This window comes from Festucalex cinctus, chromosome 14, assembly GCF_051991245.1.
Source record: "Festucalex cinctus isolate MCC-2025b chromosome 14, RoL_Fcin_1.0, whole genome shotgun sequence".
Lineage (NCBI taxonomy): Eukaryota > Metazoa > Chordata > Actinopteri > Syngnathiformes > Syngnathidae > Festucalex > Festucalex cinctus.
In genome coordinates, this window is record NC_135424.1 from 22,844,462 (window position 1) to 22,862,728 (window position 18,267).

General features: G+C 37.4%; 1 protein-coding gene across 6 annotated transcripts in view; it reads left to right on the top strand.

Moving 5' to 3' along the window:
• gbf1 (golgi brefeldin A resistant guanine nucleotide exchange factor 1) overlaps nucleotides 1–18,267 on the top strand; it is an 86,298-nt gene that overhangs the window by 52,197 nt on the left and 15,834 nt on the right. For all 6 annotated transcript variants that reach the window (XM_077494409.1, XM_077494412.1, XM_077494411.1 and 3 more), the window contains 21 exons: nucleotides 1,319–1,530; nucleotides 2,901–2,999; nucleotides 3,105–3,299; nucleotides 3,386–3,581; nucleotides 3,826–3,963; nucleotides 4,054–4,142; nucleotides 4,227–4,429; nucleotides 4,582–4,705; nucleotides 6,350–6,475; nucleotides 8,029–8,111; nucleotides 8,496–8,732; nucleotides 9,366–9,459; nucleotides 12,597–12,773; nucleotides 13,082–13,146; nucleotides 13,342–13,465; nucleotides 14,273–14,344; nucleotides 14,487–14,581; nucleotides 14,666–14,819; nucleotides 15,757–15,982; nucleotides 16,693–16,850; nucleotides 16,941–17,190. In XM_077494409.1, coding sequence (XP_077350535.1) covers nucleotides 1,319–1,530; nucleotides 2,901–2,999; nucleotides 3,105–3,299; nucleotides 3,386–3,581; nucleotides 3,826–3,963; nucleotides 4,054–4,142; nucleotides 4,227–4,429; nucleotides 4,582–4,705; nucleotides 6,350–6,475; nucleotides 8,029–8,111; nucleotides 8,496–8,732; nucleotides 9,366–9,459; nucleotides 12,597–12,773; nucleotides 13,082–13,146; nucleotides 13,342–13,465; nucleotides 14,273–14,344; nucleotides 14,487–14,581; nucleotides 14,666–14,819; nucleotides 15,757–15,982; nucleotides 16,693–16,850; nucleotides 16,941–17,190 — 3,117 coding nt within the window. The remainder of the gene's footprint in view (nucleotides 1–1,318; nucleotides 1,531–2,900; nucleotides 3,000–3,104; nucleotides 3,300–3,385; nucleotides 3,582–3,825; nucleotides 3,964–4,053; nucleotides 4,143–4,226; nucleotides 4,430–4,581; nucleotides 4,706–6,349; nucleotides 6,476–8,028; nucleotides 8,112–8,495; nucleotides 8,733–9,365; nucleotides 9,460–12,596; nucleotides 12,774–13,081; nucleotides 13,147–13,341; nucleotides 13,466–14,272; nucleotides 14,345–14,486; nucleotides 14,582–14,665; nucleotides 14,820–15,756; nucleotides 15,983–16,692; nucleotides 16,851–16,940; nucleotides 17,191–18,267) is intronic.

An 18,267-nucleotide genomic window follows, 5' to 3' on the forward strand; every position in this document is an offset into this window, starting at 1 on the left:
TATGTGAACGTGATTAGTGATCATGACGCATTGCAGGTTGATCACGTTGATTAGCAATGAGATTTACTCGATCAAACATAGCAGAAATGTGCGCGTCAACCTTTTCCTTCTCTACTGCCTTTTTAGTTAGCAAAACACAAAAAATTAACATATGCTAGCCTGTCACACTGTAGTTCCGAAGTGTTTTTGTCGCTTCTTCTTTTAGAATGTCATCCTCTATTAAGTCTGTTAATGCTGCACTCTGTTGGTTGACTTTTGATATTGCAACCCATTACAGATTTTTCTCAACTCAACTCAAGTTTATTTATATAGCGCTTTCAAACAGCCTGAGCTGTCACAAAGCGCTTTACAGAAACACAAAAAACAAACATTTAATTGTATATTTTATATGTTTACATTATATTTTATTTTTACAGTCTACACATCTCTCTCTCTCTCTCTCTCTCTCTCTCTCTCTCTCTCTCTCTCTCTCTCTCTCTCTCTCTCTCTAGAAAGAGACAGACAAAGTATTGGTGTCATTTTAAAAAGTTTTATTTTCCCGCTTTTCTCTTTGGAGTTGCGTAAAGTTTTATTTTCCCGCTTTTCTCTTTGGAGTTGCGTAAACAAACCTCATTTAATTGTATATTTTATATGTTTACATTATATTTTATTTTTACAGTCTACACATCTCGCTCTCTCTCTCTCTCTCTCTCTCTCTCTCTCTCTCTCTCTCTCTCTCTCTCTCTCTCTCTCTTTCTCTCTTTCTCTTTCTCTCTCTCTCTTTCTCTCTCTCTCTAGAAAGAGACAGACAAAGTATTGGTGTCATTTTAAAAAGTTTTATTTTCCCGCTTTTCTCTTTGGAGTTGCGTAAAGTTTTATTTTCCCGCTTTTCTCTTTGGAGTTGCGTAAACAAACCTCGTTGAAGTTAAATGGCTTCAAAATGTTTTGTACTTCTCCTGCAGTGCACTAGCAAGGAGGAGGGCGGTGTCGGGCGGAGGAATGAGGAATGAGGAATGCATTGTGTACTAGTAACCGGGATCTGTTCTAAAAAATAGCTTACCAGTGATTGTAACTTGCTAAGAAAAATTTATAGAAGAAAAATGTCAAGATTTTTTTTTCAACTTATCATGCTACACATTTCTTAATTTACTAAATATTCTATATTTTGTTTAAAATGTAATCGATTGTGTTGAATGAAAGTAAGAGCTGTTTTCATTTACTTAAATATTACAAAAAATCTGTGAATCCGTAATAAGTGAAACTTGAAGTAGTGAGGAACCACTGTATATATGTCTGTATGTACATCACTTTATTCTCTTTTTTTTTTTTTCTCCCATAGGTGCATCCCTCATACCCTATGGTCTGCCATGTCTAAGGGAGCTCTTCCGGTTTCTAATCTCATTGACCAACCCTCATGACCGCCACAACACTGATGCGATGATGCACATGGGCCTGCAACTGCTGAATGTAGCCCTGGAGTCTGCGCACTTTGTCAACTACCAATCTCTGCTAGGTCTGATCAAAGATGAGCTTTGTAGGCATCTTTTCCAGGTAAATTAGCATAATTCATTTTTCAGTCATGTTAATATAAAAAATCAACTCACCATTGTTCAAATGCCAGGTTATTATGATATAAAATAAGGCTACGTTCACACTCCAGGTCTTAATGCTTAATTCCGATTTTTTTGGGTGAAATTATTTTGAGTAAGTGTTTATTATCGATTAATTGTGACCTCAATCTGTCTGCTATGTGAACGTTATGCGTCCGCAAAGTGACCCTCATGTGCAGAAGAAGATATGTCAGTCACAATGCTGTTTTTGCGGAAGTGAAAATGTATGTATGGTCTCACGTGTCAGGGTCACAGACTTTTATAAGTCCGTCATCGGGGCTCATACTTTTACCATCTCATATCTACAGCGGAGTGATGCGGGAGGAGGTAAAAATACTATTTAGTGAAAATGAGGCAAGCCTGTTTGAGCTCCTCATCTGATGTAGACCCCCACCCCCAACGATGACATGTCATTGCCGCAACTAATAAATGAGTCTGCATGGCTAAGTATAAATATAATCTAAATAAATAATATAAATAAATAAATATTAATATAATATACAACTAATATCACCACAAATGTCTTGTTATCCTTTAAGTTTCAATTGGGATTAAATTAAAGTCAAATATAAAGTCACAACTGTTACTCAAAACAACTTTGCCAATTCACGTATATCTATGTAATGCTCATGCCCGCGTGGAGCACGTTGGACGACTTTTGATGACGTAGACATTGGATATATTCATTCATTCCTTTATTGAATCAGGTACGAAACTCAGTGAGATGAAAAATCTCTTTTCCTAGAGTAACCTGGCCATTCATACGGCGGTCGCATTGCAAAAATTTGGGTACATATCCGATCTAGGACCGCATATGAAAGTGACCCAGGTCGGATATTTAAAAATCAGATTTGACCCGTTCAGACTGACATAAAAGAGACAGATACAGGGCACATTTGGGCAAAAAATAAAAATAAAAATCCAGTCTGGGATGCATTTGCCTGCAGTGATAACGTAACCTAATTGATTCCAAGGAAAATAATTTCAAAACTTATTTCACACTTAATGGCACTTGTACAACTCAATTAAAAACAAACTTTTTAAGAGAAAAAAAAAATGAACATTAAAAAAAAAGAGCAATAAGCTTTTGATGATCTTTCTGTGGCAATATTTGCCCACCTTTGCAAATACACTATACATCTATTGATAAGGACTGCAAAGACATCTACTGTGCACAAAATTAATAGATGAAATTCAAAATGTAAAATTTAAGAAAAGTACTGCATTATAATGAAAGTCAAATGTTATGGTTTGGAAAGAGGTGCGGAGAAGGGTGAATAAAATCTTTTTTTTTTTTCTGCTTTGTTGTAGCTGCTGAGCATGGAACGTATGAACCTCTATGCTTTATCATTACGAGTGTGCTTCTTGCTATTTGAAAGCATGAGAGTTCATCTTAAATTTCAACTGGAGGTAATGTTTCATTTTTCAGTATTCTTTATTTGTAATGTGATATATTCCGAATGGAAACAGAACAATGTGAGACTTAATTGTGACGAATTATGGTAAACCTGACAGATGTATCTGAAGAAACTGATGGACATAATCACATCAGAGAATATCAAGATGCCATACGAAATGAAGGAAATGGCTCTGGAGGCACTGGTTCAGCTGTGGAGGATCCCAAGCTTTGTTACTGAGCTGTACATCAACTATGATTGCGACTTCTACTGCTCAAACCTATTTGAAGACCTCACCAAGCTATTGTCAAAGGTACCCACCCTCCCTTTGTAGGGGACACATTTAATGATGGATTGGTTTGAATTATATGCATATTAATATTTATTTTAATCCTACAGAATGCATTCCCTGTATCAGGGCAGCTCTACACCACTCACCTTCTGTCACTCGAAGCTCTACTAACTGTAATTGACAGCACTGAGGCCCATTGCCAAGCTAAAGGGCTAGACAACACCATTGTTCACCAAGACCAGTCAGAAAAACTGCCACTGGAGGAAGAAACGTTAATGAAAAATGGAATAGACGCTACATCTGGTAAACTATAACGATATTTATATTATTTTCCATATTGTATTACAATAATATATATTATTAAAATATATTTGTTTTTTTTGTTTGTCTCATGATATCATATTTGGTAAAGTTCTTACCTAAAAGGGAAGTCTAGCTGCATATAACATTATTATTCTACCAAAAATGTTTTTACTTTACTTCCACTTTACCTTTTTTTAATGTGTACACATTGATTGATTAAGATTTTTAAACTTTTTTTTCTCAGATCTTATTCAAGAAGGCAGCACCAATGGTTTGATTTTGCCACTAGTGGATCGTGGTCCAGGATGCCCACCAACCAGTGGAAATTTGATGGCACAAAAGATGAAACTGTGTAGAGAGGAACAAAGAGAGAATGACCCTAGTATGGCTCGAGACTTGCATTGTATTAATGAAATAAAAAAGCAATATATGTGAATTAAAAGTGCATTTTATTTCTCATTGTTTCCCCCAGCTGACAAGAAAATCTTGAAAACACCTCAGCGTTTCTCTTCAAATCTACCTGAGTCGCAAGAGTTGCTTGAAATAAGAGCAAAGAAAAAAGTATAATATACACACACATTAACTCTTGCTCACTGTTGTTTGGTATGTATGTAATTAAGACATTTATTTTTGCCTTGTTCATAGCTTCTGATAACAGGAACAGAGCAATTTAATCTGAAACCAAAGAAGGGAATTCAGTTTCTTCAGGAGAAAGGACTTCTCAGTAATCCAATGGATAACAACCAAGTGGCCCAGTGGCTTCGAGAAAATCCCCGATTGGACAAAAAGATGATAGGGGAATTTGTCAGTGATCGCAATAATATGGAGCTCCTGGACAGTTTTGTCAAGTAAGATGTTCAAAAAACATTAAACAGTTGGTAATTTTGTTAATTATTTATTTGCCATCCTAAATTTTGTTTGGTGGTGATTAACTTAAACATTTTTTGTGATAATCTTTAATATACCCCTTTTTTTATATTAAATATGAACTGTGTTGCAGCACATTCACCTTCCAGGGACTTCGTATTGATGAGGCCTTGAGACTTTACCTGGAGGCCTTTAGATTACCTGGAGAGGCTCCTGTCATACAAAGACTTCTGGAAACATTTACGGACAACTGGCATGTAAGACATTGTCTGTCACCTTTGGAAAGAATTTTATGTACACAGAAATATTTAGAATTATATGTAAAGGCCGTTCATCATTTTGCATTAGTTACAGCAGATGTTTCCAACATTGTTATTGCAGCACAATATTTAAGCCACCTTTTTTTACACAATTGAAATGTAAACAAAGGTGCAAATATACCAACTGGAATGGAATAAAATGGAAATAAAAACAGGCCAGGTAATGTTTACCCTGCCTGCAAGTCTAATTGTAGCATAACTGCTTAAAGCACATTTACTTAGCAAATACAATGAAAGCACATACCTTCAGAAGTCAGTGGCAAATTGCATGACTCAAGAAAGTCCATAATTTTCTCCTGTGTGGTTGATCGTCGTGTTGTGGGGTGGAAAAATCGACAATGATACGGTAGCAGCCAGTTGGTGGTGGCATCATGCTTTGGTACGTCGCAGGCAAGTGTATTGTTGAAAAATGTTTCCCCCCTGTGATTGTTTAGGCAGTGGTAACCGGCAACCCTCCTGCAAGCGTTAGTTTGCCATGAATGTCTCTGATGGTCATTCAGAGGAGCGAGAAAATGCCGTGATTGCTTGTTGATATTACTAGCGGGTATGTTGGCATCTTGGCATCACAAACTCACGTCAACTAGATGGCGAGTTACGGTCACGGTAAAATAAACACCGCGGATTGTTTATCTTGGCCAAACAATACTCGACCGCATCCTCTTAACTTTACGGCAACAGTTTTCCTGGACAATTTGCAAACGATTGTTTTTTTTTTTGTTGTTGTTTTTTTTTGTTTTTTTTAATCAAACAGGCTCCACACGACGAAGGTAGCTCACTCCCACTTTGCCAAAGATGCGACAGAACTGGCTGCATCTCATGCAGCCTCACACCCTCCGACATTGTTTTTATGCAGCAACGAACGGTGCATGTACATCCAAATTGACACGAAGACGTGTAATGTTCCGCATTACGTCATGTCAATTTCGCAATATTTCATATTTTTATCACCCAAAAAAATACACCAGTAATATCGTCGAAGGTATGATATGGAACACCCCTAGCATTTAGCATCCTGGCCGTTTTCAAACCTCAAACCAGTTTCAACTTGACAGAATCCCTTACCGCCAGTGCCGACAAATAAGTTACAGCCACAGCTCCGATTGGCCACCTCAGGAATAGAGGGGCAAGTGCCGTAGCACAATCAGACTCAATGCTGCTGCCGCCGACCTCCATCTACCACCCCTCACATGGTTAATTAAACCTTGCATAATATACTGTTGGTTGACATCAGTTTTAAAGACGGTTTGTCCCTGTCAAACACACTGGGACACACAAGGGGAAAAGGCCTACTCTATTGCTAGAACATTTGTCTTCCCTAAATAGCAAGAGAGACCATGTGACCTGGAAACTATTCCTAGTAGTGACCTTTTCTTGGATTGAACACTTAATATAAAAATAGCGTCAATGAGTAATTATAGGTAATGACTCAGCGTGAATGGGTTTTCCACGCTATTGGATATCATTATATCAGACGACTTTCAGTTGAAAGTTTCGCATGACATTTATCACAAGTCTCTTTACATTTAGCATTTGGCTGTAAACCATGACATATAATCTGCACTTCCTTTTGTGTTTTTGCAGAAAGTAAATGGCTCTCCCTTCCTGACTAATGATGCAGGATTTGCCTTGGCCTACGCTGTTATAATGTTGAACACTGACCAGCATAACCACAATGTCCGAAAGCAGAATATCCCTATGACTGTAGAGGTGAGTACTCACTCACTCACTCACTCACTCACTCACTCTCATAGCTGAACTTGTTTCTTTTTTCTGCCCAACTTTTGAGATTCCACAAAAGCAAAATTACGAAATTATAGTTTGCTACAACTTTGTACCTCTCTCTATCATGTGTTACCTCTTAAATATATTTCCATTTATTTCTTCAATTTTTTTTTATTTTATTTTTTATAACCCAAGTAAAAATGGTTTTGAGAATTTTGATCTTTAAAATTAAATGCGCAGATGCCATACTAATTAACCTAAAGCTTCCTAGTATTCATACATCAATAGTTTTTCTCTTTGTTGTCTGAGCGGTGCATGCCAGTGTCTGATGGTATGACATTCCTCTGGGAGTTGTAGCATTTGCACTAGTGCAGCTTGGCGGCTCCGAAAGCCCTCAGTCAACAGCTGTAACCAGTGGTGGTCTGTCTGAGATGTGAATTCGCTGCAAACAGGCGACCAAGGCTTGAGGGAAGGCAGACTCACCTCATCTGTTGTCTCTGCCTATATTTTTGGCAGCTTCGATTGCAGATTCTGAAGACTAAACAGGCTCGAGGTTTTGTGAATAGATCGTGGGTGGGCCACATGTCCTGATTAAATCGCAAGTTCTTGTTTTCTAGCTGTCGCTCCTTCATTCTTTCATGTGCTTTGAATGATCTTCCATGAGGCTCCAGTTTGTTTCGATAATCACACTTCCAAGAGAGCATTTGTAGTTTAGGAAAGAAGGCATTTGACCTCTTGGCTCAGACAACAGGAAGGGGTTACCAAACAATAATTTAAAGAGGCCCAATAAAAGTGGCGCCGTGCACTTCGGCTACTTAGCAGCTTGCAATGTGTAGTATTCAACACAGCACATGTTGGCACTGTGGTTATTTTAGACGTGAGAAAACTATGCAGAGCAACAGTGTGTAAATCAAAGCCTTTTGTGAAGGATTTGACAGCGGGGCAGCATATTTTTTATAGAGTGTTGTAATGGTAAATGTGCATGCATCATGCGGACCTTATTTCAATATGCATGGGTTTTTTGTCGACTAACACGGATTAAGGACTCTGCGGTCCTTCATGACTGCAACTAATTCTCTCTCTCTTTTGGCCAGCATATAGACACTTAGACAATCTTTAGTCCAAGATCTGTGGCAAAAAAAAAAAAAAAAAAGTATTTACTAAGATAATGTTGAGTAGCTATTGATGCTCTAGCGTATTCATTGATGCTTTGACCATTTAGCACATCCTACTAACCTGAGACTTGAGGCTGTCAGTTATCACTCACCGATTGTGTTTATTTACAGGAGGCTCTTTGCCCTAATCCCTGTTTTGGAGCCTTAACCATATTAAGTGACACATAATGAGTGTGTACCCACCCGGAACCCTTTTAATTGTTCAGTGGATGCTCAGTTCAAGTAAAAGCATGAGTGTTTGTAACATTATCTGAAATTTATAGACAGGGGCTTAACTTTAATTGATGAAAGTTTCTGCTGTAGAAGAGGAAGTCCAAAAGGACGTTCAATTTAATAAGCTGCCCTTGTTTTTGTTTTCAACAGCAATTCAAGAAGAATCTGAAGGGAGTTAATGGAAACCAAGACTTTAACCAAGACATGCTAGAGGATATCTACAATGCCATCAAGTAAGCTTGAGTGCACACCAGCTTTAAAACATTTGTAAATTAAAAAAAAATAAAATATAGCACACCTCTGGCAGGTGTGTGGTTTTTCAGAATATGATGTAAAGCAAGCCCAGAAAACTGGTTTTGTGGCATATTTGATAATCTATGGCCGTTGGTATATATAATTTTATTTACCAACTAGTGTTGCAGCATCATGAGCAATTACACAGTCTGTATATTGCTTGAGTATACTTCAACAGGATTGATGGAAATGGACCTCAGAATACCCAACTTGAACAACACTTCACTATGCATTAAGCATGAAAGAGTTCTGGAGACAAGCACTTTATTTTGCCATCAGTCGTAATGATTTCACTATGAAGCATATTCATCTTTCTTTTGCAGGACTGACGAGATTGTGATGCCAGATGAGCAAACTGGTTTAGTGAAGGAGAACTACGTGTGGAGTGTGCTGCTACACCGCGGTGCTACACCAGAGGGGATTTTTCTTCACCTGCCACCTGGCAGCTATGACCATGACTTATTCACCATGACTTGGGGTCCTACTATTGCCGCTCTCTCCTACGTCTTTGATAAGAGTCTGGATGACAACATACTCCAAAAGGCCATTACTGGCTTTAGGTACTGTACGTATGTTGACAATTTGGTTGGGCTGGAAGTTGCTTAGTGAGATCATGTTTTGAAGACAATTCCCCACAATATGAAACTTATCATAAGCTCAATTGACTTTATTCACAGCATAACGCAAAGCTCAATTGACTTTATTCACAGTATAATGCATTAAAAAAATCATATAAATATCAACATTAATCAAGATATGCATTAGAAAGTATATATATTCTAAAAAGTGACATACAAGAGGCGGCTGTTCCATTGTCACTCGATCTGGGATAAGTATTGTATATACTTAGCCCATAGTATCTTTATCTTTTGAAAATATTGATAAAGTCTGAACTTGCCGGTCCACATATGTATAGCAAGGCTGTCTGAGGAGTCTTTAAATGTAATTTTTTTATTTTATTTTTTTTAATGAATGCTTTCCAGAACATCTTCATTGTGGCTTTTGATATGCAGAATGACTACTTTGTACCGGTACTTAAAATTACTGCCTGGTTGTATTAAACATGATTTATAATTGCGAATACATCATCTTTGTAAGGATAGTTGTAGGGATATTATTGTAGTACAGTAATGTGAAAACTTGTGGTCATGCCAAAATTGTGTACTAATGTTTGTGTGTTTGCCTCTGTGTAGGAAATGTGCCAAGATAGCAGCTCACTATGGATTTAACGATGTTTTTGACAATTTAATCATCTCGCTGTGCAAGTTTACCACGCTGAGCAGTGAGGTGACAACACTTTGCATTTACCTCTTGTTCTATTTTATTTGATACCATCCTCTTAATTTCACTCATGAGATACAAAAACAAGGTGCTTACCTCTTTTACTGCCACACGTTATCCAAAAAACAGCCCCGACAGTGCCAGCCGATTTCGAGCATTCTAACTGATATTGTACATAACATTGATGTTTACTAGGGGTGGGAATCTCTGACATGAGGCCGATTCGATATGTATCTCGATACACAAGTTGCGATTCGATTGAAAAACGATTATCTTTCAGAACAGAACGGTTCGATACGGTTCGATTAAGTTTGGGACCGATACAATTTTCGATTCGATACGATTAATTTCAATATTCAAAACTTATAGTGACATTTGTTGCTTGTAAACATTAATCTTAAAACACCACAAATTTTTACAGTATCTACAAATGTGTAAAAAAAAGAACAACAACAATGTCTTATATATTTTTATATATTGAATCAATTATTTAAATGGACCGGAACAAAGGGCTGGGCGATATGACTGAAAAATGTATCAGTTTAAATATTTATTAGTTGTTATTGACAGTTCTAATTGTTTTTTGTTTTTGTTTTTTAATTTAAAATCAGGATCAGGAAAACAAAAGGCTGATAATTAAATTTGAAATATAAATATTTAACCTTTAAAAAGACACCAACACAATTAAACAGAATATGTCCACATTGTGAAGTATTTCAGAAACATAAATTTAAGACATGAAATAAACCTACCGTCCAGCCAAAAGAAATATGAAGCCACCTTATGGAACAATAAATCTATCAAACACATTTTAACAACTTAATATGTCCAAAAATATTTCCAAAAGTGCATTTCCCTTTTTATAACAATTTTTGTTTTTAACAATTTTAGTTTTTCTTTGCCATTACATTCATTTTTGGTTAATGTATGACATCTTTTTTGTTTTTTTAATCTGAGACACGATGATGACCACGGAATCACTACTGTTTGTTTTGTTTTTTGGGCTGTCGTTCATTTTGAGTTTGATGACGTAATTGCGGGCACTTCTCAGTTCCCTGCTGCTCATGCTAGTTGTGTACATTGACAGGGAGCCACAAACTGAGAAATGAGATACTTGCAGTGTGCTTTTAGCTTAGCTGGTGTGTTGGCTGTGGGACATACCTGTGTCGTTTGAATCCATGCATTGGATCGTCACGGGAGTTATTCTTTTTGGCTCGCGCGCAGTACCAACGCCGGCCCGGGACATACAAGTGCACCGAGAGGACTCGATAGCCATGGGAAATACCGAGATGTACGGCACCGGCTTCTGCTAACTGTCTCCACTGTTGCATGTTGTCACTCGTTGTGCGCGCGCGTGCCGTGTTGCGAGCACGGCGTTGACGGTAGGCTCCCCCCCAAGGTGCGTAACGTCTTTGCATTATGTTTACAACATCCGGGGAATGAAGCGTCTCTGAGCGCTACTTTGCTAGCTCTCTGTAAACACGGAAGTAGCTTGAATAGTGCTGCTACTGAAATGTAAACAAAACAAGTAGAGCACGGTGCAGAACTCTTGCTATTGTTATGAAAACCATAAAGCCTCACTCGCAACCGATTCACAGCAACGCGATATCCGGTCCACAGCTTTACAAGCAATGTATCTAAGGATTCCCGGCGGATTTTGTATCGGTTGACAATTCTGCTACCGATACGGCCGTTTAGCTCCCCTTGACGACCGATGGTTCGGTCGAATCGGTTTTTTGTCCCACCCCTAATGTTTACCACATGAAAGATCACATTACATTCTTTCATTAGAAAAAAACAGTATGTTTCTAACTTATTCCGTTCTTTCGTAATCACCATTTGAAAATATGTAATTTGAGAAAACAAGCTCTTTGCGGAAAGATACATTTTCTCCACAACAGTGACTTTTGACACTTTTTTTTTTATTTATTTTTTTTATTTTGTGAGGCTCTGTGAATTTGATTAAATGTAACAAAAGCTTTGTTCATTCATGTAATCCTTGAAAACGTTCTATTTCGTCAGATTTTGTCATGTTTCATTGTAATTTCTTACACCTTGAGCCAATTGAAAAGAGATACAATGCTGCCATCTGCTGGCCATAGTTAGTGGGCGTTTTTGATTCCACAACCCATTGACCAGGCAGCGCTGCATTCAACACTTCACATTAGGGGTGTGAATTGCCTAGTACCTGACGATTCGATTCGTATCACAATTCACAGGTCACGATTCGATTCGATACCGATTAATCCCGATACGAATTTATAAGTCGATTGTTGCGATTTTTTTTCATTCAAATTTAGAAAATACTAATCAGTAAGCTTGTAGAGTGTAAGATTTATATGAAAATGTATTATTTATTTATCTGAAATTTCAGTCTTATAGAGGTTGTAATCTGTTTCATGTTTGAACAGCATTAAAATAAAATATTAAGGCTTAATGTTCCGTTCATATAACATTCTTCCATGCTCAAGGTGTGAATCCTAAAAATAAATAAATAAAAAAAATCGATTCTGCCGATTATTGAATCGATTCGAGAATCGCGCGATGTAGTATCGCGATATATCGCCGAATCGATTTTTTTTTAACACCCCTACTTCACATTGAAAAACAAAAAAAAACAACCACAATAAAACTTAGTTGACGTCATTCAACGTTTATGGCGGCATATATCGTGATTTTAGTCATCGTTATTAAACTTTTTTGGCGGTATGAGTTAAAGAGGACACATTTTCTTGAGTTAGTAGTTTGATATCTGTCCATATCTGTGCTTTTGAATGGCTGTGCTAAAGAATAATAGCATGTTAAAACATTACAGTGCACCAAACAACTAAGATACACATGGCAGTCATGTTTTAGTGATTTAATACTTTTTCATAATACAATTTCATATGAAACTAGTGAAAGGTGTGCAATGCAAATGAAAAATGTAAATAATGTGTTTAACAAAATTAAGATGAAAGGGCATTTTGAAAAACATTCGGTGAGCATGAGGTGGTATCAGACAGCTTTTTTTTTCCAAGCTAAATCTTAAACATCAGACAAATAAAATTTGTAACAGGATGCTGCATTGACAAATGGACAGAGGAAGGAAAAGTTGGTATTGGTCACTGACTGGTTGTTCTCCCTTCTATCCATCCTTATAGTCAGTGGAAAACCTTCCAACTGTGTTTGGGAGCAACGCAAAGGCACAAACAGCCGCCAAGACAGTGTTTGATCTTGCCCATCAGCATGGTAACATCCTGAGAGAGGGTTGGAAGAACATCATGGACTCGATGCTTCAACTGTTCAGGGCCGAGCTCCTACCCAAAGCCATGGTTGAGGTCAGTTGGAAGTGGCTTAAATTTTTATCTTATTTTTTTTTTATTCATTTCCTTTTTTTACAGTAAGTTGCTTTTTAATAGAGCTACTCGTGCATTCCAAAGAGGTAATGATGAAGGCCATCATATTTGTATTGTGTAAAACGGGTTTTGAGGAACCTTTTTGAATTGCAGCTGAAAGTCTCTGTTATCTTAGTATTGTATCAAATTTTCATTCCGTTCCTTGCTTGTGTTAGTGCAGAGCTGTATTTTATTAGAGCTCTCTGCTGCCACCTACAGTCATTCATTGTTTTGTTGTTTTTTTAAATCAGGTGGAGGATTTTCTTGAACCAAATGGAAAAATCTCTCTTCAAAGAGAGGAAACTCCTTCTAATCGGTATGTACATTGTTTGCCACTGTGAATAATGTCTTGTGTAATGTTCTTTTTAATACTGTCACTTTGGCTATTTTGTACAATGTAAGAAGGGTTCTCTAACTGCAATGAGAGCTTTTAATGATGCAAAGAGCAATTAAACAAATCAGTAGTAAAAACAAAACAGCATTTTTTTTTTCTTTTGCAATATCATTTCAGTGGGGAGTCAGCAGTGTTGAGCTTTGTCAACTGGCTCACTCTGAGTGGTGCTGAGCAGTCTGGACTTAGAGGACCATCTATGGAAAATCAGGAAGCTAAACAGTCCGCCATCCTCTGCATAAAGGTGCAAGATACAATTTACAATACATGACTCTGATAACAATATATCCATCTAAAATTATAACCGCCTAATATCCATTATGTATTAGGATGTGTTGTTATATTGTTAGGCAGTGGACTCCTGCTGTTCGCCTGACTATGCATAGAAAATTTCTGCAAATAATTGATGCTCTAAAATTTATTTTAATAGCCTATATTAATAACTAAATCCATAAAGTTTATGGTTGCAAAACATTTTATTAGCACTTCATCTGCTTACAATATATCTTCTAAAATAACAGCTTACCTGAAGCACACTCTTTTAGTTTGTAATTGCGACCTGCATAGCAAAAGTTGTTTGCGACGTTTTCCTGACGTGTATGAAGGTAAATGTCAACCTCTGTCGTGTAGATTTCAGAAACTTCAGAGAAACTCATTCTCAGATCAAAATGTTTGGACGGCCATTTTAAGGACTCAGATAAAGCAAGGTATTCTGGGAAATGAAGTGCTATTCTACCATCATATCAAACAAGACGTAGGCTAAATGCTAAGCTAACGCCTGTGGATTCATACAGGTACATAACCAGTGCTAAAGAGCACTTTGCTCCCTAGCGTCCAGTCTCTTGACAACAAGATGGACGAGCTGAGATCCAGGATAACAGCAGGCTCAGGTGATAGAAAAATAGTGCTTGATGGATATTGACCTGCTGATGGAAAAGTGTCGAGCAGCTTTTCTTCTATTACAGTTCAGTGTAATACACAAATACAAATACCGAACTGCAAATAAGTGTGGGTCCACTGTATACTGGAATCTATTTGTCTTTATCTCCAGCAATGTGACCCGGAGAAGATGATCACAGAGAGCAAGTTCCTCCAGCTTGAGTCTTTACAGGAACTGATGAAGGTAATTGTTAGATTACATTTACCTGTAAATGTTAATTACAGCTATACCTTTACCCATGAGTTATCTTTTTTTGTGTTGTTTCTCAGAAGTCTCATTAATTTATTTGCTTCCGATTAAAGAATAACTAGATTATGTTCTTCAGGCTTTGATATCGATAACCCCCGATGAAGAGACATATGATGAAGAGGATGCCGCATTCTGCTTAGAGATGTTACTGCGCATTGTAATGGAAAATCGGTAAGGGTTGAAGCAGAACAAAGTGGTACCACACTTTTGTTGTTTTGACATTTTCGTAAACTAAATATAAGTTTCTGCTTTCAGAGACCGTGTGTCATGTGTGTGGCAAACAGTGCGTGACCACCTCTGTCACCTCTGCGTCCACGCCAACGAGAGCTGCTTTTTGGTTGAGAGGGGCGTAGTCGGACTCCTTCGACTTGCCATTCGCTTGCTACGACGAGAAGATATTAGCTCCCAGGTATAGTAGTCACTTTCTTCTATATGCTCATATATCAGACAACCAGTATGTCACCAGAATTTCCAAGCTTTTTGATTATGGCCATTTTCTTGTTGGCTACACAGTAAATTCTGTACAGTAATTTTTACTCTAAACAGTGTATTTGGTAACACTCCAAACAGAGTAAATTTTAAACATGGATCGAAGAGAGTAAAATATCCAGACTAAATTGGACTCAAATTATTTTTAGTGTATACGAGGGAATTTGCCTATCCCATGAAAAACTTATTAAAGATTTTTCACTCAGAAATTCTAAGTAAATTTTGCAAGGAGAAATGTTGACAAAATTATACTGGTTTATTAAAAAAAAAAAAAAAAAAAAAATTTACACAAGTGTTGAGGAATGAACTCACACCATCAGCTTGGAAGACTGCCACTCGACAACCTGAGTTATGCCACTATGCTACTCCTACTGTTTGCTAATATACACAAGGATCCCTAGGAAGTACAAAGATTCCAGATAACACGAGTGATATACAGTACTAACACACGGTGGCGTTCCCAGGCCAGCCATGAGACATAGTCTCTCCATCATGTTCCAGGTATCCAGGAGGCGCTCACTACATGCCACCTCATATGGCTCCTCTTGATGCGGAGGAGCAGCTCAACCCATGTTTGATTGTTGTTTACATGACGCTCATTCGGATTGACGTATATAATGTGCTACCTCTGTGATTCCGGATGAAATTCCATCCGGATTCAGCCTTTTCATTCTGATTGAGGTGTTTATATGGAGTATTTTCATCCCGTTTGGACGTTCAGACTCATTCTAATCGGAATACATGGCTCCATGTCAACCCGGCTACAGATAACCTCGCTGCATGTATGATATAATCATTGTGCAATCAAGAGATCTCAATACCCCTGATCTTTGTTGTTGTTTTTTTTCTTCATATAGGTGCTTCTTTCCCTGCGTCTCCTGCTTATGATGAAACCACATGTTTTGTCCCGGGTAAGCAGAGAGGTGGCTTATGGCCTTCATGAGCTGCTCAAGACCAATGCGGCCAACATCCACAGCACAGACCATTGGTACACACTCTTCTCGCTGCTTGAATGCGTTGGTGCTGGAGTGAAACCTCCTGCCTCCTTTCAGTTTACCTCTGCCAGCACGGACATTGAGACAGGTGCAATATTTCTTTGACTTCAGATTGCCATTGATGATGGACACACATTTCATTATTATTAACTGTTAATAAATATTAGGGGTGTTAAAAAAAAAATCGATTCGGCGATATATCGCGATACTACATCGCGCGATTCTCGAATCGATTCAATAATCGGCAGAATCGATTTTTTTTTTTTTTTTTTTTTTTTAGGATTCACACCTTGAGCATGGAAGAATGTTATATGAACGGCACATTAAGCCTTAATATTTTAATTTTAATGCTGTTCAAACATGAAACAGATTACAACCTCTATAAGACTGAAATTTCAGATAAATAAATAATACATTTTCATATAAATCTTACACTCTACAAGCTTACTGATTAGTATTTTCTAAATATGAATGAAAAAAAATCGCAACAATCGACTTATAAATTCGTATCGGGATTAATCGGTATCGAATCGTGACCATTCGTATCGGGATTAATCGGTATCGAATCGAATCGTGACCTGTGAATCGTGATACGAATCGAATCGTCAGGTACTAGGCAATTCACACCCCTAATAAATATAATATATATATATATTTTTTTTTTAAAGTGGTTGTTTGTTCAAATAATGCTATCGTTTAAATTGTATTCCAAACCCAGATGTAGGAAATGAATGCAAAACCATTGATCTCTTGTCTCATATTCATTGTTTGACATCAAGTAATGTTTTGTGTTTCCAGGAGCTCAGTCAGATAGTGAGTTGCCATCCCATCATCCGAGTGACGTGTGTTTAGATCGCGGCTATACGTCTGACTCGGAGGTCTACACTGAACACAGCAAGGCCCGAATCCCTCGCTCCACAACAGATGTGGATGTAGCAAGCAGCGGATGGCTGGTGGTCAGTTCTCACACGTTATTTCAGATGAGGTTATGCTTTGACATTATTTTCTGTAAATCCTCAACTTAACCACTACTTTGTGTTTTTTAGGTAGGAAAAGAGGACTTAGAGACCAATAAGAGCCCACCATTAAGCTCCAAATCTCAACTCAATCACCCCTTGGTCAACCAGTACAGTCTGACACTGGGTCAGGACCTTGGCCAGCATGACACAAAGTCTCTCATCAAGTGTGTGGAAACATTGTCATTCATTGTCCGTGATGCTGCCCACGTCACACCGGACAACTTTGAGTTGTGTGTTCGAGCCATTCGGGTATTCGTGGAGGCTAGTCTCAATGGAGGTTAGTTATTGAAGTGAACATTACTAAGATTTTTATATTGGTAGATAATTTCTAGCCAAATGGGCATGTATAACATTCTGAAGATATTGAGAGTACGTACTTGACTCAGTTAACAAGTTTTTTTTATCCTAATGGAAGGCATATTTCACTTACTTAAATATAATGTTAATATATCAGTGTGTAGTCCCTCCGATGTTGTTACTGACTAGGAACATTTGAAAGTTACATATTACAAAGCACTGATAGAAATTAATACATGCAGAGATACTGTATTACATTTAACTACAACTACTTCAAGTTCAAGCATGCAGAATTTGTTCCTTCTCAAAATTATTTATTTATTTATTTATTTATTTTTTGCAGTGATTTCCAACGAATTAAATAAATGAAAGATGGTTATGTTTACTAAAAGAAATTATCCAATTTCACAGACACTGTCCCAAAATTATTAACAATGATTAAAATTAACAAATTATGTATAGTCGATTCCCGCAATTTGTGTCGGCTGTAGGGCTGTAACGATATCCAAATATCATGATAAGATATTATCACGATATTGTGGGGAGGTTGGCGATATTTAAAAAAGGTCACAATATTGTAAAACAAATGAGCTCATACAAAAAAAGCACAATATTGTACTTTTGTACATATCAGCAATACATATAAACTACCTTCAATTCTCAACTCAACTCAACTCAACTTTATTTATATAGGGCTTTCAAAAAGCCTGAGCTGTCACAAATCTCTAATAACGCTTAATATTGAGGCACTTACTTGCTAATACAAGCACACCTTGAGTTTCTCCACGTATTGACTCGCTTCAAAACATTTTACAATCGCCTTCATCTGACAATTAGTGTATTTTAAATATAGAAGGACCAAAACATACCTAATGAAAATTAAACTGCACAAAAAAAAACTAGCCACCAGAGGATGCTATAACCGCACAAATGGAAATTAACCTGACTTTTTTTTTTTTTTTTAGCAGATGTGTAGCTTTTAAATATCATGAACATGACAACAACGATATTGTGGCAGTTTTAATATCACGATATTGCCGGTATTGTTGCATCCCTA